At 33.2% G+C, this 26440-nt stretch overlaps 1 protein-coding gene across 1 annotated transcript in view; it reads right to left on the bottom strand.

The window, feature by feature from the left end:
• Window positions 1–25389, bottom strand: part of LOC128989804 (uncharacterized) — a 37606-nt gene extending 12217 nt beyond the window's left edge. Inside the window, exons 1-20 of the mRNA XM_054411859.1 lie at window positions 25251–25389; window positions 23839–23907; window positions 23304–23330; window positions 22489–22620; window positions 21673–21816; window positions 14886–15017; window positions 14306–14440; window positions 13945–14004; window positions 11453–11569; window positions 10429–10560; window positions 9843–9890; window positions 9524–9592; window positions 8460–8486; window positions 8010–8075; window positions 6660–6704; window positions 5661–5702; window positions 4549–4572; window positions 3515–3625; window positions 2488–2562; window positions 277–460 (exon numbers count right to left, since the gene is read on the bottom strand). Coding sequence (XP_054267834.1) covers window positions 277–460; window positions 2488–2562; window positions 3515–3625; window positions 4549–4572; window positions 5661–5702; window positions 6660–6704; window positions 8010–8075; window positions 8460–8486; window positions 9524–9592; window positions 9843–9890; window positions 10429–10560; window positions 11453–11569; window positions 13945–14004; window positions 14306–14440; window positions 14886–15017; window positions 21673–21816; window positions 22489–22620; window positions 23304–23330; window positions 23839–23907; window positions 25251–25277 — 1666 coding nt within the window. The 5' untranslated portion in view covers window positions 25278–25389. The remainder of the gene's footprint in view (window positions 1–276; window positions 461–2487; window positions 2563–3514; window positions 3626–4548; window positions 4573–5660; window positions 5703–6659; window positions 6705–8009; window positions 8076–8459; window positions 8487–9523; window positions 9593–9842; window positions 9891–10428; window positions 10561–11452; window positions 11570–13944; window positions 14005–14305; window positions 14441–14885; window positions 15018–21672; window positions 21817–22488; window positions 22621–23303; window positions 23331–23838; window positions 23908–25250) is intronic.
• Between the last annotated feature and the right edge of the window lie 1051 nt (window positions 25390–26440).

The following is a 26440-nucleotide window of genomic DNA, read 5'->3' as shown; positions in this document are numbered from 1 at the left end:
GTTATTCAATATTTGATAACAAAAGTAAGGTTATTAAATAAACTCACATTACATAGTCATTGACCTGTTAAAAATTTAATGTACTAAATAAACCCTTTCCATTCTTACTAAATGAAAATGGTAATTCCTTTATGTAGGACTTTTGTACCCAAAAAATATATCTCCACAAATTAAGTGCAGGCCTGTATAATAAAACCACACCATCCTTTTTTGTCCGGTATTACAGGATTTAGCTACAAAAGTAATAGATATTTTACATCTATCCTAGTTTCAAACCTATGCCGGAAAATGTCCCTGGTGGTGCCCTGTTTCTTCGCAGTTCGCCCAGGTCGTTGTACTCCAAGGGGCATGTCGGCACTTGATTTTGTGCGCCCGGGGGGCTGCCCCAGCAGGAGTTGCTCTGTTGGGAACCAATGGGGTTCCCGAAGTAGTCCACAGGAGTATGGGGAGGGCACACACCCTATAGGAGGAAAATAGGTGAACTCAAATCAAATTCTATCGAAAACATCTTCATTTATACCCTTACCCAATGTTACAACTATCTACGACACAAACATTTGAAATACCTAGCAAACAGAACTCAACAATGAATATGCATAACACAACTAAATGAAAAGTAGGTCTGTGTAATTAAAAAAAATATTAGTGGAAAATATTTCCATGGAATAATATACATGGTTGATTAAATAATAATTTAGATTTTAAAACATATTTATTTAGCTTCTTTTCTCTCGTTTACCCAATTGTAAAGGAAAAAAATTTCCCACATATTGGATTATTTTTCACAAGATCTTTAAGTCTGTGTGCATGGACAAAAGGAAAAGACAAATTTAAACAATACTTTATAAAGTTTATCTAATTGTATGAGATAACCTTAAATGGATTATCTTAACACACTACCAATAATTTTTTTTTGTTTCTAAACAATAATAACTAGTAAAGCCCATTTCATATTCCATGATGTCAATTAAAAATTAGCACTAATTTACTTTTAACTGTCCTTCTAGGTAGTTTTGTACTTTTTTTATAACTAAATTCTTTTCTTTGCGACAACACTATGATAACCTTGATAATTGGTACTCATGAGAAACATAAACATTAATAAGGTTAAGGTAGGTACTGAAATATTTATGTTTCGTACCTAGGGCCAAAAATGAGGTTTGGCTGGCTCGGACTAGTTTTTCAGTTTGAGACAAAATCGAGAACTTAAAAAGATCGAGAGCTGCAAAACAATTTGGGCCCGTGGTACGGACGCTCATTTTTCACCACACTATACCCTATTACCACTATTTACCATTGCTGGACAACAGTGAATTTATCAATAGACTGGAAACTATTAAAGTGCTTAAACTGGCATACAGATTTGTTTAGTTTTAGTTACTTGACATGACTATTTTTGCAAGATCTATCACTGGAGAGATTCTTGCTTAAGTCATTTACTAATATTATGCCTTTTACTAATTGTTCATAAATCTAAACCGATTGTAAAATAAAAAAAAATTAAAATATCACGACAATAATAATGCACACTAACAGTCAACAGAACTATAACTTTAAGGTTATGTGAAGAAATAATTTGAGGAATCGGCAAAAATAACAAATAGTTAATGCAGTGCAACCCTTATAAGAAGACCCTCAATAAGTCACCCTTGATAACAAGTGTAATTTTTAAATCCCCTTGAATTTATTTTACCCTTTATCAAATGTTATTGCTAACCTCAATAAGAAGTCAACCTTGATAACACGTCTTATATAATAATCTCCATGAGAGTCTTGTTATCAAGGTTCTACTGTAAAATGTTCACTACCGAGTGTCACATATATGCGTCGCTGGTCCATATAAGGGACATTTTTTTTACTATTGCGGTAGCAAACGTTCTAGGCAGCGGTGACAATAAAACAAGTCTTTTGCAATGTTATGGATACTGATTGTGTATTTAATATGCATTATTGTTTAAAGAAAATAAGCTAACAGCTGATTCTCGGCTTTGGGGATGTAAACACCTGCTTGGCCTCCAAATGACGAAGACAGCTGGCATGGACAGCAATAAGTAGCTTTCGGCCTCCAATAAACGTTTGTAAAATGGCTAAAACAATGTAGTGTGGCAAAAAGTATTTTTTTCAAAATTTCTGTAAAACCTTAAGAGATTGTAAAATTTTCATACAACACTGTTGTTACTTGTCAGCTGTTTTCCTGTTAAAGATTTGTATTGGCTATAGTTTTATTGTGTTAAGACACAGCTTACGAAACAATGGAAATTTGTCAATGTCACATTTTGATTTTTGTTATGATTAGGTTTACTAATCATGCATTGTAAACACTTAAATTTCATTCTGCAATACAACTTTTGACTCAATAACACACACTTTGATTCAACATTTTGAAGACCACATTAAATATGGAAATTTATAACATGGCTAGAACACCAGAACACCAATAATTTGGCTGGATATAAAATATATGAAAGTTAAAATCATCTAACTTACTTGCGGATTCTGACTCTGAGGGGAGCATACTTCGGGGCATGGAGATGGAGGGCAAGGTGAAGGAAATGATGGGAACTGCAAAAATAGTTTCTATTTACAGGTCTTTTTAAATTGAAAACATCCTAGCTTAAAGCATTATAATAGTATTATCTGTCTAATAAAATTATGAAATAATATACTATGGTAAATCATGATGGATTCAATTAAAATTTGCAAGCAAAGTCTTATCATTAGTTGTTGAACTTACAATACAACCAAAAACGTTTTTGTTTTTTTTTTTCAAAGTATAGGTATACTCATAGCTTTATACAAATCTCACATTTAATTATCAAACACATTACGCAATTGGCCCAAAATGTAAGAATAAGAAACAATGTAAAAATTATATTTAAAACATTTTTTATATACAATGGAGCATTGACATTCATCTTAAAAATAAAAATATGTAACAAAACCACTCTGGCCGCTATGCCACCATTTGGTTTATTGTAAAATTTTCATTTAGAATTACTTGATATAAATTACTGTGTACTATTCAGAATATCTTGAACTAACTACAGACTGATCTAATGGAGTGAAAGTCACCACTTCCATGAAACCACACTAGTTAGCTAACATTCTACCCTATTATACTTCCTTACAGTTACAGTACTAAATTTTTTACCCGTCAATGCCTCTCTTAGGCTATTGTCACACTTATCGACTTCGTCGGCGATACAAAGAATAAAAGTTTATTCAACCACCGGTGACAGTAAAACATATGAGAGTTCGAGGAGCGTTTTTTGGTCCAATGACAAAGACGCCCCAATGTTATCTCAGAAACAGCTGGGTCCAGTTTCAAACCATCAAAAATCTACGGACCTTTCTCAGGGTCGAACCGGTGACCTTTTGATTGTTACGCAAGCATCATGACCACTTGGCAACCAGGTGCGGCGACGGGTCCCCTAGTGTGGCCGTAGCCTCAGCTCAAAATGCTTTTTGGTCTACAACCAACTTTATGTTTATAACTTAAGTAACAATAGCTTACCAATACTGGCGAGGGCAAGTAAGGGTCCTCAATGTAGCAATCTGAGATGGACGAGAAGTTGTGAGGTTGCGGACTGCACTCTTGCGGACTAGGTGAAACACATTGTTGGGTCTGCAAAATAATTAATTACAAATGTATTTGAAATGTTTCAAGTAAACAGAAGAAAATAAATATTTTGTATGAAACAAGCAAATTAAATTGATTTCCCTTAAAGTTTCATTTCATTTAATTCTTGTCACCACACCTTCAGATTAAATTGGTAATTTTTACAGTGGCGGAAAGGTGCACCTGGCCCAGAATTGATACAGTATCTTACTTGTGTCAAACCTTACATATTTAGTATATTGAAATACTGCAGAAATAATACAGACATACTCACCAGAAATTATTTTTTTACAAACAGATATTGTATAGGTACTATGTAGTGTATTTGAATTGAGGTTAGGATAAAAAATAACCAAAGGTACATATGGCAAACACTTAATGGGCCTAATGCTGGTCAACAAATGAAAACCAATAAAACAAATACAATTGCTTGCTGTTTGTAAGATTTTAATGGTAAGAGTTTAGTACAACTATCCACCACTGTGACGTAGTGTTGCGCTGCCCATGCTGCAGCATAGCCTGTTTTTCTAGTGGGGCCTTGGTTTGAGCCGGCCTGTTCTTTTGTAATCAGCTGTTCTGTGTTTCTTAACTATGTGTTTGTGTAGAATGGTGACCATGTTGAAGTGACGTAGTTTGCCAGATTTTGGCAATATTTATGTTGTATTCATTCTTAGGCCTACAGTAACTACATTTTATTACACAAGCTACATAATATTTAATATTATATTAAGTTCTTTTTTGAAATTTTTTTTTTCCAAACGGAAAAATATTGCTTTAGGCCTATTTACTATTAAATTTGTCATAACAGTTTGATGAAATTTCCACTTCCGTCCAAATCCAGTGCCGGAACGCTGTTCTGGCACCATGACACCCCTGACAACTACATAATGTACAAAACCTTAAAAATTCTGCACAAAAAAGTCACTCACCTGTGTTCCGTTATTACTGATTCCCTGTGAAAGAAAAAATAGTTTGAATGTATTAAAATCACTGTATTCAGCAAGACATGTCTCAGGTTAATATGATTTTAAACAGCACTAACAATCAGTTAAAACATGTTTTATTTGTCACCTATTGAGACAGTGCCACAAATATATTAAACTATTAAATAAATTAACTATTACATTTAAAGTTTTTGATTAAATACTAATAAATACCAACATTATTTTTTATTTCAAACACAGATTTTATTTTGATCAATATGTAACATGTTAAATTTCGCCATGAAATTTTTTTGTATAAGGAGCCGATTTAGCATCAATGCAATGTCACAAATGTAAATTTGTAAATCCCGCCAACGTTTGAGTCGGCGGCTTCCATTCGCACAGCGCCGGGCGCTCTGCGCATGCCCGACTGGACCTGCGCACAAGCGTCGTCCCCGGCCGTTGCACCACACGCAGCTCCTAGAGACAGTCGAGGCCAGGACACGAGAGAGCAGACTTCACGCTACCTGATAGTCGAGTCAGGGAGCCGACCACACCCACTACGAGGGCACGAGACAGACGACTGTCAACCACGCACGGGTCTCCGAGGACCAAGTACGACGACTCTGTATAAGGTAGTCATCACCTTGCTTTGAAATAGACATTTGTCGTACCATCCGTTCTATTTTCAGAATATTAATTCGCCCTTTACTGTCGATTCGTTAGACATTTCGACCCCTGGAACCGCAACCCAGCGCGACTAGCTATCCGGCAACCGGGTCAAAACCGGGCTCGCGTATTTTCCGAACGCCTCCCCCGAAAATACGTCGTAAATATGGATTATTTATTTAGGTACTTACACCATTCTTTGATGGAATATGGTTGACTTTCAAGAGTATAATTGTTGTCTATATTTACTAGATCTTTGTTCACTAGTTGAGCGCTAGGAACGACGAGAACTAAAATACAACTAACAAATATAATTTTATAATTTTAAAAATGGTCTTATTAAAAACCAATCATTAGTGTTTTGTCGATATCATCTTACAATAAAAGTTCTCATTACCAAAAATAGCAACAACAATATTAATATTGACGACAACTAGACCAAAACTCACCCTTGTTGGATCACACAAAGAATCATTGTAATTTCCTTGAGGCTGAAAATGAGAAAATAAGTTATGAGCCTTCTAACAGGAAGTAAGTTCTGATTGTTTTACAAGGTTTAAAGTCAGTGTATCTTATTCTGTAGATACAAAATTCACAATATTGCCATAGTTGTGGGAGATGATCATGACGGTGCAGTGATCATGGGGAGGTAAATAGTGTTACAGTGATGACAATAATGTGCATAATTAATATTCTGGAATCAATACCAAAACCATAGAATGGAAGTATTGAGTATAAAATTGTAAATCCTCAGTAGCACATATTTAAGTGGTTGGGGGTGACACCTATATATTGACTGTTTTTAAGTGGTTCAGAATTTTTAGTCCGTGCCTAATGATAATCACAATTGATAAACAATTAAATAATTCAAAATAGTTAGGTTAGAAACTGATATCATTTCCTTGGTATTATAATTGATAGTTTTAAAAGTACCATTTAAATAACCAACATCCTAATATGAAACTTTTTTTATGAATTCAATCTTGTGCATTAAGAGTGATATAAAAGAAAATTTTCCTCAGCACCTTACAAGCTATTTGTGTAGTAAGAGCACAAAGTATGTCATTGCCGCTCGAGAACTGTAGATGACCGCAAGAATCTTTAGCTGGGTGTGATATACATTTTCAGAGCGGCAATGACTGTTCGTGCTCGTAATACACACAAGATTTTTCCTACCACCATTCTAAATTATAGACTAACTTTTTAGATGTACCTATATAAAATGACATTTAGGTTATGCTTGCTTCTTTAAGGTTATGTTATTTGCTTATCGGTAGTTAAATAACGTTCCGGATCCGTGGTTGTGATAGGTCTAAAAAAGAACAACTGGAAAATAGCGCAACAATGAGCTACTTAGCAGATAGCAATGGGATCATTTACATGCGGGTAGTGGGAAAAAGTAATTACAACTATTGTTAGAGTTACATGTATTCAAACTGTAAACCTACCACTTGGCAGACAAAATAAGGAGAAGTATTGCACTGTTGAGGATTCTGAAAAATACAAAAAAACTTTCATTGCTTAACAGTTACCAACCATTAAGATTACTGTGGTTGGAAATTATTTTATTTTAGCGTTAAGGCTGTGTTTACACAAGGCCAAGTTACCTCAGGCAACCTGCCTAATGGCTTTGGGTAAACACGGCTTAACAGACGTAAAATAACATTTTTCCCAATGGGCAATTTTTTTCTAAGTTGCAGACGTAATTTAGTCATGCAACAATGATAAGCTAAACTTTTTTGTTTCTAACCACACTAATTTGTACCATAGTCAACCTCAGCACCGGTAATGCATAAAAAAAAAAAATAGATAATAGAGATAAAATCAACAATAATAAAGAACAGATTATGAGTAGGCTACCTACTTTGGCATAATTATATTGAGCTTATTGTCATGATTCATATAATTTTTAAGATATAAAGAGTACATATATAAAACTGGTTCATCATAAACTAAGATCAATTATCTTAAAAACATATGTGACCATTTTGTTATAAACTTTTGGTCCCAATGTGACCAAAAGTTCATAACAAAATAACTAACTCAAATAGAGAGCATTACCTCATTCTTTAAATTCTAATTATGTTTGAAAAACACTTATGAAGAGAGAGTGTTAAACTAATAACAAGAAGATCTACAAGAGAGACAACAAGAAGAGAACACAAGAAGAGTTAACAAGAATATCTACAAACAGGTGGATTTCTCATGTCAATCAAAATTGATGTAATGTGATGATTATAAATAAATGGGTATAAATTAGATTGAGTAATCCAAATCAACTATGCGATGAAATTCTATACTGTAAGCCAAGCACAATAAGCTTCAGTTAACAAACTGATTACACAAAAGTCGTACAATGTAAAACGGACATTTAGGGAGGATTTAGGGGGAGTCTCAGGAATCCTGGCACGACGACTGAAGCTTATTGTGCTTGGCTTACAGTATAGAATTTCATCGCATAGTTGATTTGGATTACTCAATCTAATTTATACCCATTTATTTATAATCATCACATTACATCAATTTTGATTGACATGAGAAATCCACCTGTTTGTAGATATTCTTCCATCCCTAGAGCCAACTGTTGGCCCAGCCCGACACAAACATTTCGGGGACCTGCAAACCCCTAATTTTTGTTTGTTTAGTAGACCCTGGTCCCTCAATTAATTCTCTCAGAGAAGTTAGTTGTAGTCTAACTTTCCAAGAAAACCCCTCCATTCAAATAGTTTTTCCCAAAAAAGTGTAAAAAATCATTTATACTGTAAAAATGAGTTGTTTGTTAATTTTAGTTTACTCACGCTCATTTTACAGATTGCCTCTTCTATTATTTTCAAGCGTTGGTCGTACGGGTCTGATATTGTTTGCTAAAATCATACCATGAAATATAGTAGCCAAAAATAAAATAAATACCTCAATCTTTTAACTCTACTGATTTTGCTATACAATAATTTTCCACGGTAAGATAAGGAAGTTATTTGGGAATCATGGAGGTGTCCATGTTTAACCTTCTAGAAAATTCAGGCTTGGACTGAAGTAAATTAAATACTACAATACTAGCATTGTTGCTTTGCCTTTGTCAGTTTCAAAAAATATGAAAATTTTAAGTGCAGTGGTTATGCATAAACTTCAGTAACCTATAGTTGACAACAATAGACAAGTTTAATATATTCTGTCTTGGTGTGATAAAATATGGCAACTCACATAATAGTAGTAAACAATTGAAATAAAATAGAAAATTGGGTACTCACTTGAGGAGAGTTAATACAAGGAGGTCCCTAAAAACAAGTAACATTGAGTAGGTAAATAACAGAATAAAATTATAATTAATACAGTAATAACAAACAATTCAATAAAATCAAAGTATATAAAACAAACATACAGGTCCACAGCTTGAATGTGACAAGCTATGGGACTGATTTATAATTGTGATAATAAAATAACAGTTACCTTGTTCAATAGTATTATTATTCAATTTTATTATTAAAATCTTCAATATCCAGTACAGTAGTAGGAAAATTAACTCTTATAATTGTGCTCCATACTTCAAGGGAATTTTTCTCTTGCTTCCCCCCTGCCCCCAACCAACCTAAAACCTCTTGGGAAGTAACACATATTCTGCCAGCAAAGGTAAAAATGGACGATTTACCTCATTTTCTCCAAGTGAAAACAAACTAACATTCATAAAAAACCCAATATTTGTATAAAACACATCCTGCGATCTTGCCAAGTTTTTTTTTTATGTATCTTGTTACATCATTTATATTATTAGTGATAAAGGTATCAAATATCATTTAGTAGGAACTTAAGAGGCATTCTACATCCAAACATTTGTGACAGGCTAGAAAGATTCAAAACAAAGCGCTCATACTCTGGTGTGAAGTTTATAAAGATTTTTTTATCAAAGATATTGAAAGTTAATTGTTTAAAGAACAGACAAAAGCTCAAGAAAATTTTCCTACAAAAGCCTATTAATTTCATACTATGGATTAATTTTCCATGAACATCTACAGCTATGGATGGATTTATTTTTATAGATCAAGTATTCGTTAATGGCATTTAAAAGCTGGTCAATAAAATAAATAAATAACATAGATAAAGCTGGTACATCATATAAATAAATATATTTTGAATTTGAAGATCAGATTGATTTATTTATTCCAACGGGAAACCCATTACCAAGCAGAAAGAGTCGTCAAACGAAGACTTTAAAATAAAATAAAACAAAATTAATGATTAAAAAATAATAAGTAGAAGTAAACAAACTGTTTACAGTTTAGAATTACTCGTCCAACCACCAACTAAAGGTACTTACAGTAAGTTTGCAGAGGGCTTCTTCAATTCTTTTTAAACGTTCTTCATATGGCTTCAACTGTTGTGTTATCTAGAAAGAAAATAAAATGTTTCATAAATAATTACCGGACAGAATATGAGGATTCGCTGCACATAACGCTGCTTTTATGCATGATCTTGGCAAAAGAACCAACTGATATCAAGACAGTAAAAAGACTTGCATATTATTTACTCATCTGTATCTCAAGTTTACCTACGATCCACTGCAAGTTGAATTCGATCTGATAAATAACAGCATATAAAAGATTACGTTCATGTTTCGTTTACAGGTCAGTACTTACATTTTTACTGTCATCAGTAGTGTTGTTTGCAAATTTTTCTGTTTCTCCCTGAAAAAAATCATAAAAAAGATGCCATGTAAATTACGACTTCATACAGGAATAGTATAGATGAATGATAATATTTACACATCATTAACATGAAAGTTACTCTTATGAAAGGAAGTTTCTAATATCAAGTATGATCTGTTCATGAAAACTCAGGCGATGTATTAGGTGATAAGATGTTTTATCTTAAGACGTACCTCCTAACTTTGTTAATTTATGATATTCAAGTAATTACTAATTTGTGTTAGATTACTATTTATCTAAGCAGCTAGTTTGGATTATTACTTATTCCTTGACTTAATGGCTGGCTTAAAGAATATATCAACTTTGTACCGTCCCTACCACCACCAATAAAATAGTCGGATCAGAAAACGAACTATAGCAGATTGAAGTATACACTGGCACAATACTGGTCACACGCCACTGTAAAGCGCTAGATTACTCGACATCCGCAGTGAACGTGTTAGTTAATTATCATTTTGCATTTTAAGTTTAAACATGTTGTGGGTATATGAACTCAATAGCGCTTGCATCAACTTACCTGAACTTTAAGATCCTTAAGCATATTTTTGCATTCAGTCCACCGATCCAGAACGATGTTTTGATGTTTAATCTGAGCCTCGAGCATTTTCAGCCAACCGGCAATTTGTTTGAGCATAACAGCACAATGTTTCTGCAATTATAATTAATTATCTTAGTGTATAATTATAACCTATTTTAATGGTGTATAGTTAATGTTACTGATTTTGGTAGATTCTAAAAATTTGAACTTACTTCCTGTCTCTTAAATGTGTATTCAATTTCAAATCTCAAATCTTAATTTTGATAAGAATTAAAATTCCGTTTTAAATACCGGTTCAATTCATATTGCCAAACATTTGTTGGCACACAAACAGCAATGTTTGAAAAAGGAACACCTTGTACAACTATTTAACTATTTACAACATTAAGAGGCCTTTGAAAAGAAGTTCAAAGTGTAAAAACATAAAACGTGTACATTAAATTTAAATTAGAGAATATTGATAAATACTAAGAGAGTTTTAACTTCAGTAATGTTCCTTTGGATTTCTTAAGATAATTTTTTATTTTTTTAAGATTTCATCTTTAATGGAGACTGGAGAGCCTCTTTAATGAAAATTTTTGCTCACTATTAAACATCGAAACAGCAAAAATAAACATAGGATAAGTTGTGTGGCTCACGGCACCGTCACAGACTCGGAAACTTGTCCCAGTGTCGCCATTTGAAATTTATCAGTACGGTTCAGTCATGTACCCTACTATACTGGCTCACTGATTTTTTTCCTTGAAACTGTGAGGAAATTGACCGTCAAAGATGCATTTGGATTACTAAAATTCTTACAGACAGTTAAGGGTAAGGGCAAGGCCACACTAAAAAAACAGTAAGGGTGTCTCACTATCTAGGACTTACAAAACAGTACTTTCTACCACAGGTCTAGCCCATGTGGATAGGCCAATGAAAGGTTAGAAAAAGACTGCAAGGCACCAACTCTAAAAAAAGTAAAAAATAAATAAATATGAAATACCGTACATTTCTGTAAACTCACTTTCATGTCTTGTAGAGTCAAGTCTATGTCGTTCGCGACAGCCTCTTCCATGGACAAATGTACCACCACCCTATTGGCTGTGTTGGTGGTCTGAGACACTATTTGGAACAGGACTTTCTGGGAAAAAAGGTTAAGGGTATTTATTATTTTTATTTATAACAATAGTTATTTGTGTAACTAGTAGTGAAAGTGGCACTTTGCTGCACACGAGAGCAATGTTTACGCACGAGCCGCAGGCGAGTGCGGAATGATCTCGAGTGCAGCAAAGGCCTTTTTCACTCGTGTTACACATTATATTTTTCCTACAGTCACTATAAAGCACATAAATAATTAGTCTTTCAAACACTATACAAAACGTTTTTAGGTTCAGCTGGCAACACAACTGGTGCCCTAGAGAAAGTAGTACCCGCGGTCCGTATCACTCCGCTATTTTTCCTCGGCAAGAAATGTGCTCCGCGTTTTGAGAATATAGTTCCGTATTTTTTTGTCATTTGAAGTGGTTTCCGCGCCTAAAAAAATGCTTTAAAGGTATTTTCTTGTTTGTTAAGATCGTAGGAATGTTTTAAAAACGTTTAAAAGAAAAGTCCAGAAAGATCAGAAATACCGAAACTATAAACACGAAATGACAGGTTAAATCGTAGTTATAATAGTCAATCAGCTGCTCATAGTATTATTATCTCTAAGTGTTGCCAACCTATTTCCAAGTGTACACAGATTACGTGCATAATAGAACCACGCTGTTTTGTGTTGTTTCGTTGGAATCCTGATGTGCGGCAAAGTATAAACCGTACGACAAAATATAAATATGCAGCAATTAGCAGCTTTCTGTACTATAAACAGTACAAGGAAGCCAACTTTGTCGGGTGACTGTAGGAAAAAGCAATTTTTAAGGGTAATATGACCAATTTTCATCACTACTGTATTCGTAACAAATATTCCTAAAATAAGGTTATTTACTATACCAAACAGTCTTTTGAAGAAGATAAAAATCAATTTATGTGAGTTTTTGGAACAGAAATTTCTGAAAAAGCTATTTATTTGTGTATTAAGAGCGTAAAGTATGTCATTGCCGCTCCAGAACTGTAGATGGCTGCTTAGCTGAGTGCGGCTATACATTTCGAGAGCGGCAATCGGCAATGACTGTTTATGCTTATAATACACACAAGATTTTTATACCACCATAATTAATTATCATAACAGACAGATTAACTTTTCAGCTCCAGGGTATATAAATTGAAATTTAGCTTGTCTTAGCTTACTGGAAGTTAGTGTTTTATAGAAACACCAATGGTGAAATCAGCTTTTTTACTGTGTAATGTGTATGAATGAAAAAGCGGAAATGAGCTATTTTGCGTATCGTACTATTTTCAGGTATTATATAGTCAATGTGATCATTTCCATGTAGCAGTAGGAAAAATAAGATTACAGTTATACTATATTCACATTACCTATTCATTGAGCTTTTTAGGAGTAAATTTTCATAATTTAAATAAAGATCTACAATGTGTTCAGTTTGCTAAAAACAGTTTTTTTTTTTACCAAATTAACATGTAATACAAATTTAACCACAGTATAAAGGGTCTCCAAAAAGTCTGGGAAAGGAATTTTGTTCATTATTCTATTGTAGATACTGCAAAAAATATTTGCAAACTACTATACCTAAAACTCTACTCATTCAGGCAAATATCAACAATATTTTCCATTATATTGGGGTGCTCCAAAACAAGTTGAGAAAAATATTAATGAGAGCATAGGTCGAGTTGTACATTAAATTAAACTAGTGGTTGTCCAGTGGTCGAAAACTCTACTAAAAATATGTAATTTACACGCATTGACAATTTGATACTGAAGTAGATATCCCATCTATATGGACCAGATGTTGCTATTTTTTAATTCAAAACATGTGGTTGTGTGAGTCAGTCACAGAATGCGTGTCTAAAATGATATTTTCTACCTAATTTTGTGTTGCTGACAAAGTTGATGGGTCATAACAATTGCTATAGCTCATAATAAGTCATTCCATAAGTTTGACTTGGTAGAAACCCTGTAAATAAAACATCTGATTGTAATTTCTTCAATTTGTTTTGATTTTCTGTTTATATTTCGTTGTTATTTCGTCACCAGCATAGCAACCCATAAAGCCCAATTTTTTAAAAGTTTCAAATTCATTTTTTGTGCTTATATTTGAGCCTATTTTAATTTATAAATGCATTCTGCACACCTACAGCAAAATATCTTTCTAACAGTATGCGTAGATTTTCCCTGCAATGCACATGAGCCAAGAAAAAAGGTTTTAAAGAAACATGCTTGCCTATTAATATATAGATAGATGTAAGGGCTAATCGATTAAGAGAACACAGTGTCGTTAACCCAATCTTAAAAGGTTCATCTTTAAACAGTGGAAATTTGAAAATTAGGTATTTTAACTTTATGAAAAAAAAATACCTGTATAATGTGAACAGTTACGTTTGAATTATTTTTATTTTTAATACCTGCTGAACGGGACCTGGGATTCCATCTACGTTGATTGTTTCTGTCTGCGGAACATTTATCTGGAAAAATCATACTCTTTTTAAACATCAGGATTGGAAACAGCGAACAGCTGGACTACCCTATTTTAAAAGTTGTAAGTTAAAGTGGTATATTTTATTGGTAATTAATCACTTTGATGAAATAATAAAGTGGGATTTAACATTATTATTGTACCTTTTTTACAGAAAAATTAACGACTTACTATAAATTTGTATATCATTCAGTATTAAATTTATCGAGAATTCATGATAAGTCTTCCATGGTAAAGGTGAATATAGAAGGAATACATACATAAATCATAAATCGTAAGGAATGACTTACCAACATAACAGAATAACGTTCGTATTCCGGTGTTTTCTCCTTGTATTTGTTTTCCCATTCTGTTGCTTTTCTCTTATTTTCTTCTCTAAGCAATTTAAATTTGTCAATTCTATTGACCACTTGTTTGAGAATTTTCTAAAACAAATTATGAACTAATTTCAAACATCAAACACAATTTTTTGTTGTAAAAGTTCATTAAAAACTGAATGTGTAAAAATAAAACCAGTAAGTTACTCTCTACAGTGATTTGATTAGTGTATGATTTTTATTTTGCATCTGAAAAATCCACCAAGATATCCAGTGGCTGTTGTATGAATATTTTTCACTTTGAAATTTCACAAACACTTGTTTTTTTACAAACATCCATTACAGTTATTTCTTACCATTTTAAAAATTCCATTACTATTTACAATTGTAAATTAAAAAAAAAATATTTTTCCTTTTTTCTACCTCCAATATTTTACTGCTCAATATTGTTGTTTTGTAAACTAAGTAATTTTGGTAATTCATGTTTTATTTCTAACGCTCTAACATTGCAAGTTAGTTTGTAAGTGTTTCGGGTTTCACAATAAAAACATACCTGCTCATATGTCAACAACAGTTTCAGCTCAAGAGTTACAGCATTCAAATGTCTGACTTGTTTGCACCCAAAGTTGATCATGTATTCAGTCTCGTTTATGACCAGGCTCAAATCTTTTTCCACCTTGTTTTGCTGAAATATATCATTAAATTAACAAGACAAAGTAGCCTACTCTTAAAGTTGCAAAAAACAAACTGTACTTTTCAGAGGTTAACATATTTTGGATTTTAATTAAATATTTGTTGAAGTGTGAGTAATATGTTTAAAGTAATGAATGTTGTTCATCGCCATTCCTTGTTAAAATTGTAAAACTTAAGCTATATTAATAATAATAATAAAAAATAAAAAAAAACAGGATTCCAATAGTGTCAAATCAAATTGATCATAATAAACAATGAACACTATCGTTGGCGTGCCTGATGGATCTAATTGAACCTCTTTCACATTATAATTGGTTTTTGGACAAATGCATAGAGAGATCATTTTCCTTAGCTTAAATATTTTAAATTTTTAAACCCTCGATATGAGTTGAAGTTTCTTTAAAAACCATTTAATTGATTAAAAAATAATTAAAAAATGGTTTACCAAAATGTATTTTACTAGTGGCTTGTAGGGACATAAGTCCCTAAAAAGCTCAAATGTAAAACAACTTTTTGCAATACCGGTATTTAAACAAACTCAGAATAACATTATCTATGTGTCAGAATAGGCATCCCTACACCATATATTTTGTGTAAAAACCAGTTTGTTGTTCTTCTTTGTTTGCTTTTGTTGATGTCATTATCAATAAATAATTTGAATCACTCCAGTGGTTTAGCATGAAAAGGCAGCAAACATATCATTGTTTGTGAATAAATACTGGTTTACTAAGGTAGCTTTGGTCTTGTGGTTAATGAGGATAAATAAAAGCTTCCCTGTTTGGAATTTTAAAAATTCATTGGAGGTTCGCCTTCAGATGAATTGAAGACGCCTGCAATTTCATCTGCAGTAGGCTTATTATACCTACGACGATCCATATTTATCCTGTCTACAAACCTAAGTTCTAATTCACTGTCACCTTGTACAACCATTTCTTCCGAAGCTCTTTTGTAAATTTGTGCAAATGGATTTTCTATTAGAATTTTAGCTAGTTTTGACAATATTTCAGGTTTTAAGTCACTATTTTCTCGACGCCTTTGACGAATTTCTGTTGCTGTTGATGTGTCAATAATGTACAATTGGCCATACACGTCTTCATCATGTTGAGGCAGCAAATCTGAGATTTAACGATAAATCTGTCCTTGAATTTTGAAACAGTATGGTCCTTTTCCTGGATTATCTTTCTTACTGGCTGAAAAATAAGCAAAAGCCATCGCACTGTTGCATTGTCGAATGAATTTATACAGTTGTGGGCTCTCTTCAAACAAACTTTTAAGTTCTACATTAGTTTTTGACTGAGGAAGGTTAATAAGTCCGTTATGGCAACATGTCATAAAATGATTATTCGTTAGTTCTTCTCTAAAATGAAGAGCACTACATTGAATGCACTCATGGTCCAATAATCCTGCATCATGGATCTTTACATTTCTCTCGTCTACCATGGGTCTCCTAAAAAGGGGTTGTAACATATCTTGATTTACCTACTTACTTACTTACTTACTTGATACTTGGTGATCTCCCACTGGTAGCGCAGCTGCGCCGTGGTCGTCAGTTTTTTTGGCCTATTTTTCTTTTAGATATTCTTCAACAGAATAATATGGCCTCTTCAATAGATATTCTTTAAATTTCCTCTTGAATTCATCTTGATCTTCAATGCTTTTTATATTTAGAGGGATCAAGTTGTAGATTAAGCTTGATAAAAACTTTGGTCCGTCCTTTACTAAACTTGAGTTGACTTGATTTAGATGAATGTTGTTTTTTTGCCTTGTTGAGTAGTTGTGAATTGTATTGTTTTGTGGAAACGTGTTCGGGTTCTTCTTAACTATTAGTGCAGATTCCAAAATAAATATTGCTGGCACCGTAAGGACTTTTGCTTCAACAAAAAGGGTTTTACAATGGGCAAGGTATGGAGCATTATAAATTGTTCTTATTATTCTTTTTTGAAGAAGTAGTATTCTGCTTGCGAGAGGACTGTTTCCCCAGAATAAGATTCCGTAGTTGACAATACTTTGAAAGCAACCAAAGTAAATTTTCATTAAAACATCATTATCAACAATTGACTTAAGCCTACGGACCATATGGCACACAGCTGTTAATCTGGGCGAAATTTGTTGGATATGATCCTGCCATTTAAGATTGTCACTGATGGTTAGGCCTAAATACTTTATGTGATTGTCAATTTTGATACTGGTGCCTTCAAGTTTGAGTAATGGTGAGTTATCTGGGATTTTCCTGTTATGGAATTGAAGAGCTTTGGTTTTTCCTTTATTTAAAATCAGCTTGTTGTCCTTACACCAATTGTTCATTTGGTTTAACCCATCTTGAGCTTTATGCCTAAGCATCTGTTCGTCTCTGTCCTGCACCAGGTGGCTAACATCGTCTGCAAATAGCCAAATCTTTCCTATTGAGACAGATTCAGGTAGGTCGTTCACGAACAGCAAGAACAGTACAGGGCCTAGGTTGGAACCTTGCGGTACACCGGTGTTTACAGGAGATGAGGTGGCCGATCGATAATGGCGACTTAAACCATCTTGCCCAGAATACCTGACACTAACAATTTGTTTCCTGTCTTTCAAATAAGATGCTACCCAATTTAAGGCTTTACCTTTAATGCCGATAGCCATTAACTTTTTTATAAGAATATCATGGGAAATGAGGTCAAATGCTTTGGTCATATCATAGAAAATACAGAGCTGCTCGCCAACAATATCAAGATTATCATAGATATTTATTAGTAGATTAAATATTGCATCAGTTGTACATTTGTTTTTTCTAAAACCATATTGATCAGGATTCAATACCTGATTATCTTCCGAATAAGGGAACAATCTCTTTAAGAATATGATTTCAAAGATCTTTGAAAAAACACTTTGTACTGCTACTGGCCTGTAGTTCTTAACTATGTCTTTTTCATTGTTCTTATATATAGGTACAACCTTTGATGTTTTTATTTTGTTGGGGAAAATGCCCTGTGAAAACGACTTATTTATTATTTTTGTTAGTGGCTTAACTATGATATCTTTACATGATTTAAGAAGGCTACAAGGAATTTCATCCACACCAGCGCTACTCTTTTTGCTAACTTTATCTATTACGCTCAGTACTTCTTTCTCATTTGTAGGCCATAAATGGAAATCACCTTCATCGGGGACTTGGTTTGGGTCTATATCTATCTTAATCGCTGGACCCGCCAGCTTGTCAATCTCAGAAATGAAGTAATTGTTAAAAATATTTGCTATAGTACTCGGGTGAGTAACAAGCTCGTCATCAAACTTAAGACCTATATTACAACTATTTACATTGTCATCACATGTCAAGTTTCGAATAATTGCCCATGATTCTTTACTAATATTCTTAGCATTGTCAATCTTTGACTTGTAGAATTGTTTCTTTGCTCTGCTAAGAAGATCGGAATGTAGACGCTTAGCATTATTGTATTCTAATTTACTATTTACATTAGGCCTATTTACATTTCTTGTTCGCCAGTACAGATCTATGAGTTTTTCTTGCGAATCAGTGACCTCTGGGGTAATCCACTTGACATGAGAATCGTCCTTACTATTATAAATTGCTTTAGGAAAACATATATCAAATAAATAAACAAAACAGGAATAGAATTCATCAAACGCATCGTTTGTGTTAGCAGTTGCGTCTAAGGTTTGCACCAAATGGGTTTTGAGAAGATGTTCAAATGTAGAGATGTTAGGCTTTGTTAATTTTCGCTTCTCAACTTTTTTCTTGATTTTATGGCAACTCAAATTTAAATTAAAACAACTATACAGTGATCTGATAAGAGAGGTGGTAGAATAACAGTTGAATAAAGCTGGTTTTGGAAATCGGTGATTAAGTAGTCAAGCTGGCTATGTTTGTTTGAGGTTTGATCGATTCTTGTATAATGTTTAAAGGTGACATGTAGGTTACTTGAACTGAGTACATCATTTAAGCAGTCCTTCTCAAAGGTATTTTCCAAATTGTCTATGTTCAGATCACCACAAACTACCAAAGGCAGATCACAGAAACTCTTCTTAACCGTACTGATGGTATCTTCTAACAGTTCAATGAAATTGTAGAAGTTTGATTTATAAGGCGGTCTATAGACATTTAATAAAATAAATTTAAAATCTTTACACTTAACAATAGCCCCACAGCATTCAAAAATTTCTTCAACTGACAGTGTGCTCAAAATGCTGATAGGACTACTTTTAATTGAACTATTTGCATGGTTAAAGATTGCAACACCTCCTCCCATTTTACTTTCTCTACAATAATCAGATACCTTAGAATAATTTTCTATTTTGAAGTGTTTACTTTTATCTTTGTTAAGCCATGTTTCTGCCACACAAACCATGTCATAAGTGTTATCCTGAAGTAGTGCCTCTAACAGGTGAACTTTATTAAAAATGGATCTTATGTTCAAAAATAACATTTTTAACTTTTTAGGGTTTTTGCCTGATGACTCTATTCCCCCATACAAATCAGAGCCAATTATTCTTCCCCCGGTTTCTTAGTGTCAATCATTGGCGTATCGCTAATAGGCCTAGGCCTAGACACATTTCTCTTAGATACCCTCCGAGTGTCCATAGTTTAGGCCTTAATGTCCGCCTATTTTTGGCGCATTTGCAAGGTTTTATTAAAACCGATCTGAGAAGCTTAAAACAATGTTAATTCTACTGTTCTATATACCATTTTGTTTGGAAAATCATGGGCTTCAATATTATACATAAAACATAAGAAACATTTGTTCCAAAAAATTTTTTTAGGTAAAAAAAAATATTTTGGAAAATTTTCAAATAAAAAAATAAGTTTGCGCTCAATGAAATTGTATAAATTATAGGCCTATAAATATTTGAAAATAGCCACTTTGTTCTAAATTTTATGAGGATTACAAATATATGATAATATAAGGAAGTAGATTTGCAAATAAATAAGTTATGGGCAAAAAACAGATTTCAGTACATAGCGTTTAGCTAAGAATGCATAGCCTAACCATAGCTAGGAATCTGGCTGATAATTTACATCAATATTACTACCTACTTCTTCAGGATCATCAACCAGCCCTTCAAAATCACTTAAATCTTCTTTTCTTATAATGCACCACGTATATCACTACTTTTGATTTTTAACACTAAAACAATGATAAACGTAATAAAACACATCAGTCATCGGTCCGAGGGTAACCTAGCTATTTACAAATACGCACGTCAGCTGTCTGCTACAATTACGATCGGCTCGGAGAACATACAGCGCTGAGACAGACCTCTGGAGAAAGCTTAGAATATAAGGAAAAGAACGATACCTACCTAACTCGATCCAGTTCAATCCGATTCAGTCAGTCATAGAGCCTTCGCCGTAAACGATGTTCGCGCGTCGAAAAATCGACGCGTGACACTACACAAAGTGTGTCGCACGTCGATTTTTCGACGAGTGACACTCGGAGGGTTAAGTTCGTCATTATCTACTCTTGCTCTCCTACGTGCACTGTCATTCCTATGAACAGTTCCCCGCCTTTGTGGTATTCCCCTGGCGTTCATATTAATTACAGTACTTATAATGAAAAGAATATATATCCAGCAGCCTACATACCAAAACATCTTGAATCCCTGGTGATTTTATAAAAGTATGATCGAATATGATTACTCTACGTTGTATATTCACTGCACTAAAAAATTTACTTACGAAGGAATGCAAATACACCATTTTAGAACCAATAACATTTATAGGTTATTTTAGTTGTATATATTTACACAACCTTAACCTTAAAATGTATAGAAATATAAAGAAAACAACATCATTTAAAATAAACTTAACCATATGATTTAAAAATAAAAACAAAACAGAAGTTATATTTAATTTCGACTCTTTGATTATTTATACAGAATATTTATTCTATGTCGTTTATTCCTTTAACACGACAATAACGAAAAAAAATGAAACTTGAGTATATGATTTAAATATAAACAAAGAATGCAGACGTTTTTCCGACTATTCTTCAATATTTCAGTTTTATTATAGTATACATTTCATAGTTGACTGGCTAAAAGTAAACCAAATATGTGTGTATTGATCACTGTTTTCAAATCTGTGGCACAGCTGTTTTAATTTCAAAAGATGGAAACAAATTAAACCCCATGTTGTTTTAATGGGAAAAGTTTTATTCTGTTGCGAATTTATGGTAAAAAAATAAGAAAAATGAATAGTTTTCCCTCAAAATTCACGTCAAGACCTTTAAAATAAGACCCCTCCCATCCTTCTACGGCCATCCAGTCACTCACAATTTCTTTACAAAAATTTGACTTACGGAATTATATATATAGATTTTTGGCATTTTTTTCCTGTGAACGCTCTAAAGTAGAAAGAGAATTTTCTATTACCCATACTTATAATCATTACAATGTTAATAAAACAAAAATAAGTTAATTATTTCTTGAGATTCTGTGAGAAATATGTCACCAGATATTATAAAAATGTTCTGCTCATAGTCAGCTATAAAATATTCAGAAATCGGTAGCATACTGCTGCGCTAACAACCCACTGCTTCCTCTAACGAAATTTTGACTTAGTTTGTTAATTATTTCATTTAAATGGGATGGCATGGATATTTTTTCAATAACGTACTTTCCAAACTTTTTCTCCATCCACCATCACTCACCTGCTCCTGTTCAGTACTGCACACTGCATTAGGCCTACACACTGAAGTGGACTTTTCCAAGACCAGCTGGTCGACAGGGTTGTAGGCTGGCATGGTCGCACCATTCTCCACGGACAATAGACTCAGCGGGGGAAATTCAGCGTTCTGAAAAACAGGATAAATTTGTAAAAATTACATGGATGCACTTTGGTAACTTTTTGGTATTCATGACAGAAAAGGCCTAACCTAGTTGCTGAGTGCAATGTGGATTGCCAAGAGCACGAACTTACATTTTAATTTTTTTATCAGTAATCCAGTTTATTAACTTAAAAAAAAACAACATTACATCAAGCCAAAACTTGGTTGCATATCTCTAATTTTTTGTTTGTGTAATTGCACTTAGCACAAAAATCATAGATAAAGATATATTAATTAGCAGTTATTATCAGAAACTAACTTTAAAATATTTGTAAGTTCAGGATTTTTTTTTTATTTCACTGACATGTTTGCTTTTTCCTAAACCCTGTATCAATGCAGTTTCCAAAACCTATGGTGGAGCAGTAACATTTAGAAACCTTAATACTTTTATATCCCCCCCCCCCACCCTTTTTGTTGATTATCCTATTAACCAAGCTCTCTTCAGACAAGAGTCAAATCCTTTGCAGATTCTAACACTGCTTAATCATCTGAGTGTGATTAAAACTACGACCACTGTCCAGAAAGTGGTTGATTCAGAAACTCAGTCAGCTGGGCACTCTTTGTACTAAACATATAAGATTTTCCTTTTGCATAGCTACTGATTACTAAGTCATTCTGATAAAAGTAAATCCTGCTCACACATTGTGCAGCACCTGCCGGCTGCCTTGGAGACTCAGCTACCCATCTTCCCTCGGTCTTCTTGGGAGCCTGTTGAGCAGCATGAAATCGTCCATCAGCCATCCATGATTCGTCCGGCGGCTGTCTGGCATCCTGTAATTAAAATTAAACTGTCTATAAAATAACTGTAGGGATTCATTGTCCATGAGGCATGAGGATTTATCAGTTTTGCTTTCCAATAGGACAAAACACACCGAAATATTAAAGTCACTAGAATTTGTCAATGATATTTAATACCCAAGAAATTTGCCACAAGAACAATCCTCAAGATATCTTTGGAACAGATATGTCTAGGGGGAAATCCCTTTACTCAAATCCTCTTTTAGGGAGAGTTGGGAATTTTTTTAGGGAGAGGAGAGAAAATGCTTTTAGGCACATGTGGCCAGCCTGTAGCCTGAGACTCCTGCATATATCAGACTACTCATTTTAAAATGTCCTCTATTTTGTTGGACACAAAACATGAGATTGTTTGTAACATTACTTCAAGTCAGCTCAACATGTGACCTAAGCCCTCAGGGCTCAAACATTTTATGACAGTCAGTTATTTTATGACTTAGACAGCATCCCGGTCGAAGTTGATCAAGGTCCTTACCCTCCGTCATAATCAGAAAGACGATATCTACTGATCCTTAGCCTAAATATCACGTTGATCGTGTCTGCCCATATACTTTGGACATTACTTGGCTATTAAATAGCCTAATATGAAGTTGCAAGAAAGTTTCAAAAATATCCATTCACAATTTAAGAATAATTTTATCTTACAGCTATATACTTACTTGAGTACATGTTCCACATGACGGACCCTAAAAAGGTAAATAAAAATCAGTGTTAATTTTGTTAACAAATTATAATATATTGTATGGTATATAACTAACAAAGATTTTTTTTTATCAATTAATTACTAATTAATTAATTATTTATTAACTTAATTATTAATTACTTATTAAGAGGCCGCCAACCTCTTAAAAAAAAAAAAAAAAAAAAAAAAAAAAATTATAGGCTATGCGACCAACTCAAATATTTTAAAATACAGTTTGATTCCTCACAGATTCATAAGTGCTAAGTACAGTGCATACTGCCACTTTTGTTAGCTTACAATAAAGTTAGCTACAATTTGATTTCATTTAATGTAAGATTTATATTTATCAGTGTATTTGTATTTACAGTTGTATGAGTCCTTAATTAACAATTAAAAAATAAACGAAACCCATTTTTTTTATTTTTATCTCTGAGGGTTTTTTTATATTGGATTGACATAATTGAAGAAACCACATTTTATACCATTTAATTAGCCCTTAAACATTTACTTACACAAAGATTGCAGATTGCATCTTCTATTGCTCTTATTCGATCATCGTAGTGCTTTTTCTGTTCTGTGATCTGTCAAAAATATATGTTGACAGTAAAAAAATATCCTTATTGAGTTTACAAAACCATGCTAATGAAAAGAAGCCTTTTTACCCAGTAGCTTATCAGTAAAAGTACTTTAACCCTTTGAGTGCCAACGTCCGGGGAACCGGACGTTTTTAAAACAAGCCAAAAGTGCCGACGTCCGGCAGACCGGACGTTTTTAGAACGAGCCAAAAGTGCCAACGTCCGGCTGACCGGACGTTTCGTAATGATCGAACAGTTGTCATAACAACCGAATGGATACTCGGATTCTTTTAACCTATATATTAACATTGAGTCGAAAGTTACTAGATGCGATACATCGATTTTCGTTGGTCGAAATATCGAAAATTCGATTTTTACGAAATTTTAACCTAAAAATCGCCAGATCGCGCTTGGCATTTTTAGCGCGACCTTCGGGAAAAATCATCGGCATTTTTTGAGCGTTACTTTTATTTCTCGCCTGGCACTCTAAGGGTTAATGTTGAATGGTTAAAAAATATTGGTACTTTTCTGTTAAAGGGAACATTCATTATTATCGATGCGATTTTTTCTCTCGATATATCGATGTTTTTGTTTTTCTTTACAATCCCTTACAAATTGACAACTGATCTTATTTAGGCTAAAATATAGTCTATTATATAGATTAAGAAATGAAACGGTTCTAAACTAACCTAACATAACCAACCAAACTTGCTGTACCATTTAAAAATTCCGTTTGGTAACAGAAAAGACAAGTGAAGAATATTAAACGGATTTTAAATGTTACCGCAGGTTTGGTTAGTTTTGTTAGGTTAGTTTAGAATAGTTTCATTTCAATATTTTTTTTTAATCATTGTGTGTTGATACTGAACAATATTTATTTATCGTAGTTGTCAGCTGATAGGTTTCAATTCGTTAACATGGATATATCGAGAAATAAATCATCGATAATAATGAATGTTCCCTTTAACAGGAAAGTACCAAAATATTTTACCTCACACACAAAATTATGTATACACATGGATGCATATAAATAAAACAATTTTTTTACTTAAGAACAAATCAGATTGAAATGGAAATTATTAATAACATAGACAATGGCAATATCAAAATACTAAGAGTGGCCAAATACTCCCTCAAAAGCTTCCTTGTGATGTAATTTACGTTATTAATTAGTTGTGGCAAATACAAGTTTATTAGATGTTTCTGTTAAGAATCTAGACAATCATATTCCTTAAAGAATTTAATACATGCAGTAACACAAGTTTACACACAAAAAATTAGACAATATTGGCATTTTGGCCACTATTAGCCAGAAACATGTTTTTGACAAGAATCTATTTCAAACTCACATTTGGTTGGTTCGGTGATCCCTCCATGATCGTAAAACTTCTGTGGGGTAAATTTTCTAAGCAAAATTATTAACCATAATTTACAATAAACTTTGAATTTTAAGATAAACTGAATAAGAGAAAACAAAATATTGATAGAAAGTCAGATGATCTGAACCATTTTTGTAGATTGTAAATAAAACATATGTTTCAGAAAAAGTGTATTTCAAACAAAGAAGTAGTACACATAACATTTTGATCTTATAGCTACATTTTTATATTTTAGTATTTTTCTTAAAATCAGTAGAAGCTTTGAATATTTAGAATATAACTAGATATTCTATTCCCGTGTAAAAGTTTTAGCTATGGAAAAATAAAAAAAATAAGCATAGCTAAATTTAACTGCAGAAAGATTGTGTTAAAGTAAATTACTGATTTCTATGTCCAACAAGCCAATTTTTTTACCAAACCAAACTGACCAGACTTAAGCTTTAGCATCTTTACGTCATATTAACTGTTACAGTTAGGATACCAAAAACTAAGGGAAGAAATATGATTTACACTTTAGACTGTACCACACTCTTTCAGTGGCTCATTCCTGTTCTTTTTAAATAAATAATTGGCTACACCTGGTCCACATAGATGGGATGTAGGTCAGCATCCAAAAGTCTGTAGTAGTATTTGGACTATTAAGTACGGTGAAAATAGTCATTCCATTTTCAAGTTTAAGTTAGAGCAAGTTATTTTTCACAAAAAATTACTTAGTTCAATTGAGCTACATTAACTGATGTGAAATACAGTTTTACTTCTTAAATATCAACTTTTTCTAGTTATTAGGGCGCAGACCATGTTTTACATAATTATAGTGTTTTTAAAAACAATTTCTAAAAGTGTCGTGGGTTTCTTGCATGACTAAATTAATTGTAACATATCTTTCATAGTTAATTGAACTGCTGATTTTAAAAACAGCAGATTTTTAAGTATGGTATGTAAAAATTAGCCATTTTACCGGTGGGGCACACGGGAGATTTCTCAGGTGCCGTTTGACGTCACTAACTGCTGACGTCATTAACTGCTGACGTCACTAATTGCTGCGTCTGAAGAAACAAACAATTTTATAATTTTTCTATTATTAAATTAAACTGTCATAACCTAACCAAACTAACCAAACGTGCTGATAATGAAAAAATCGAATAAAGGTTTACTAATCT

The sequence above is a fragment of the Macrosteles quadrilineatus genome, unplaced genomic scaffold (assembly GCF_028750875.1).
Source record: "Macrosteles quadrilineatus isolate MER2022 unplaced genomic scaffold, UCM_ALF_1.0 Scaffold_3__2_contigs__length_128488019, whole genome shotgun sequence".
NCBI classification, from domain to species: domain Eukaryota; kingdom Metazoa; phylum Arthropoda; class Insecta; order Hemiptera; family Cicadellidae; genus Macrosteles; species Macrosteles quadrilineatus.
The sequence above is the reverse complement of the archived record's forward strand: the minus strand, read 5'-3'. Positions and strand labels throughout refer to the sequence as shown.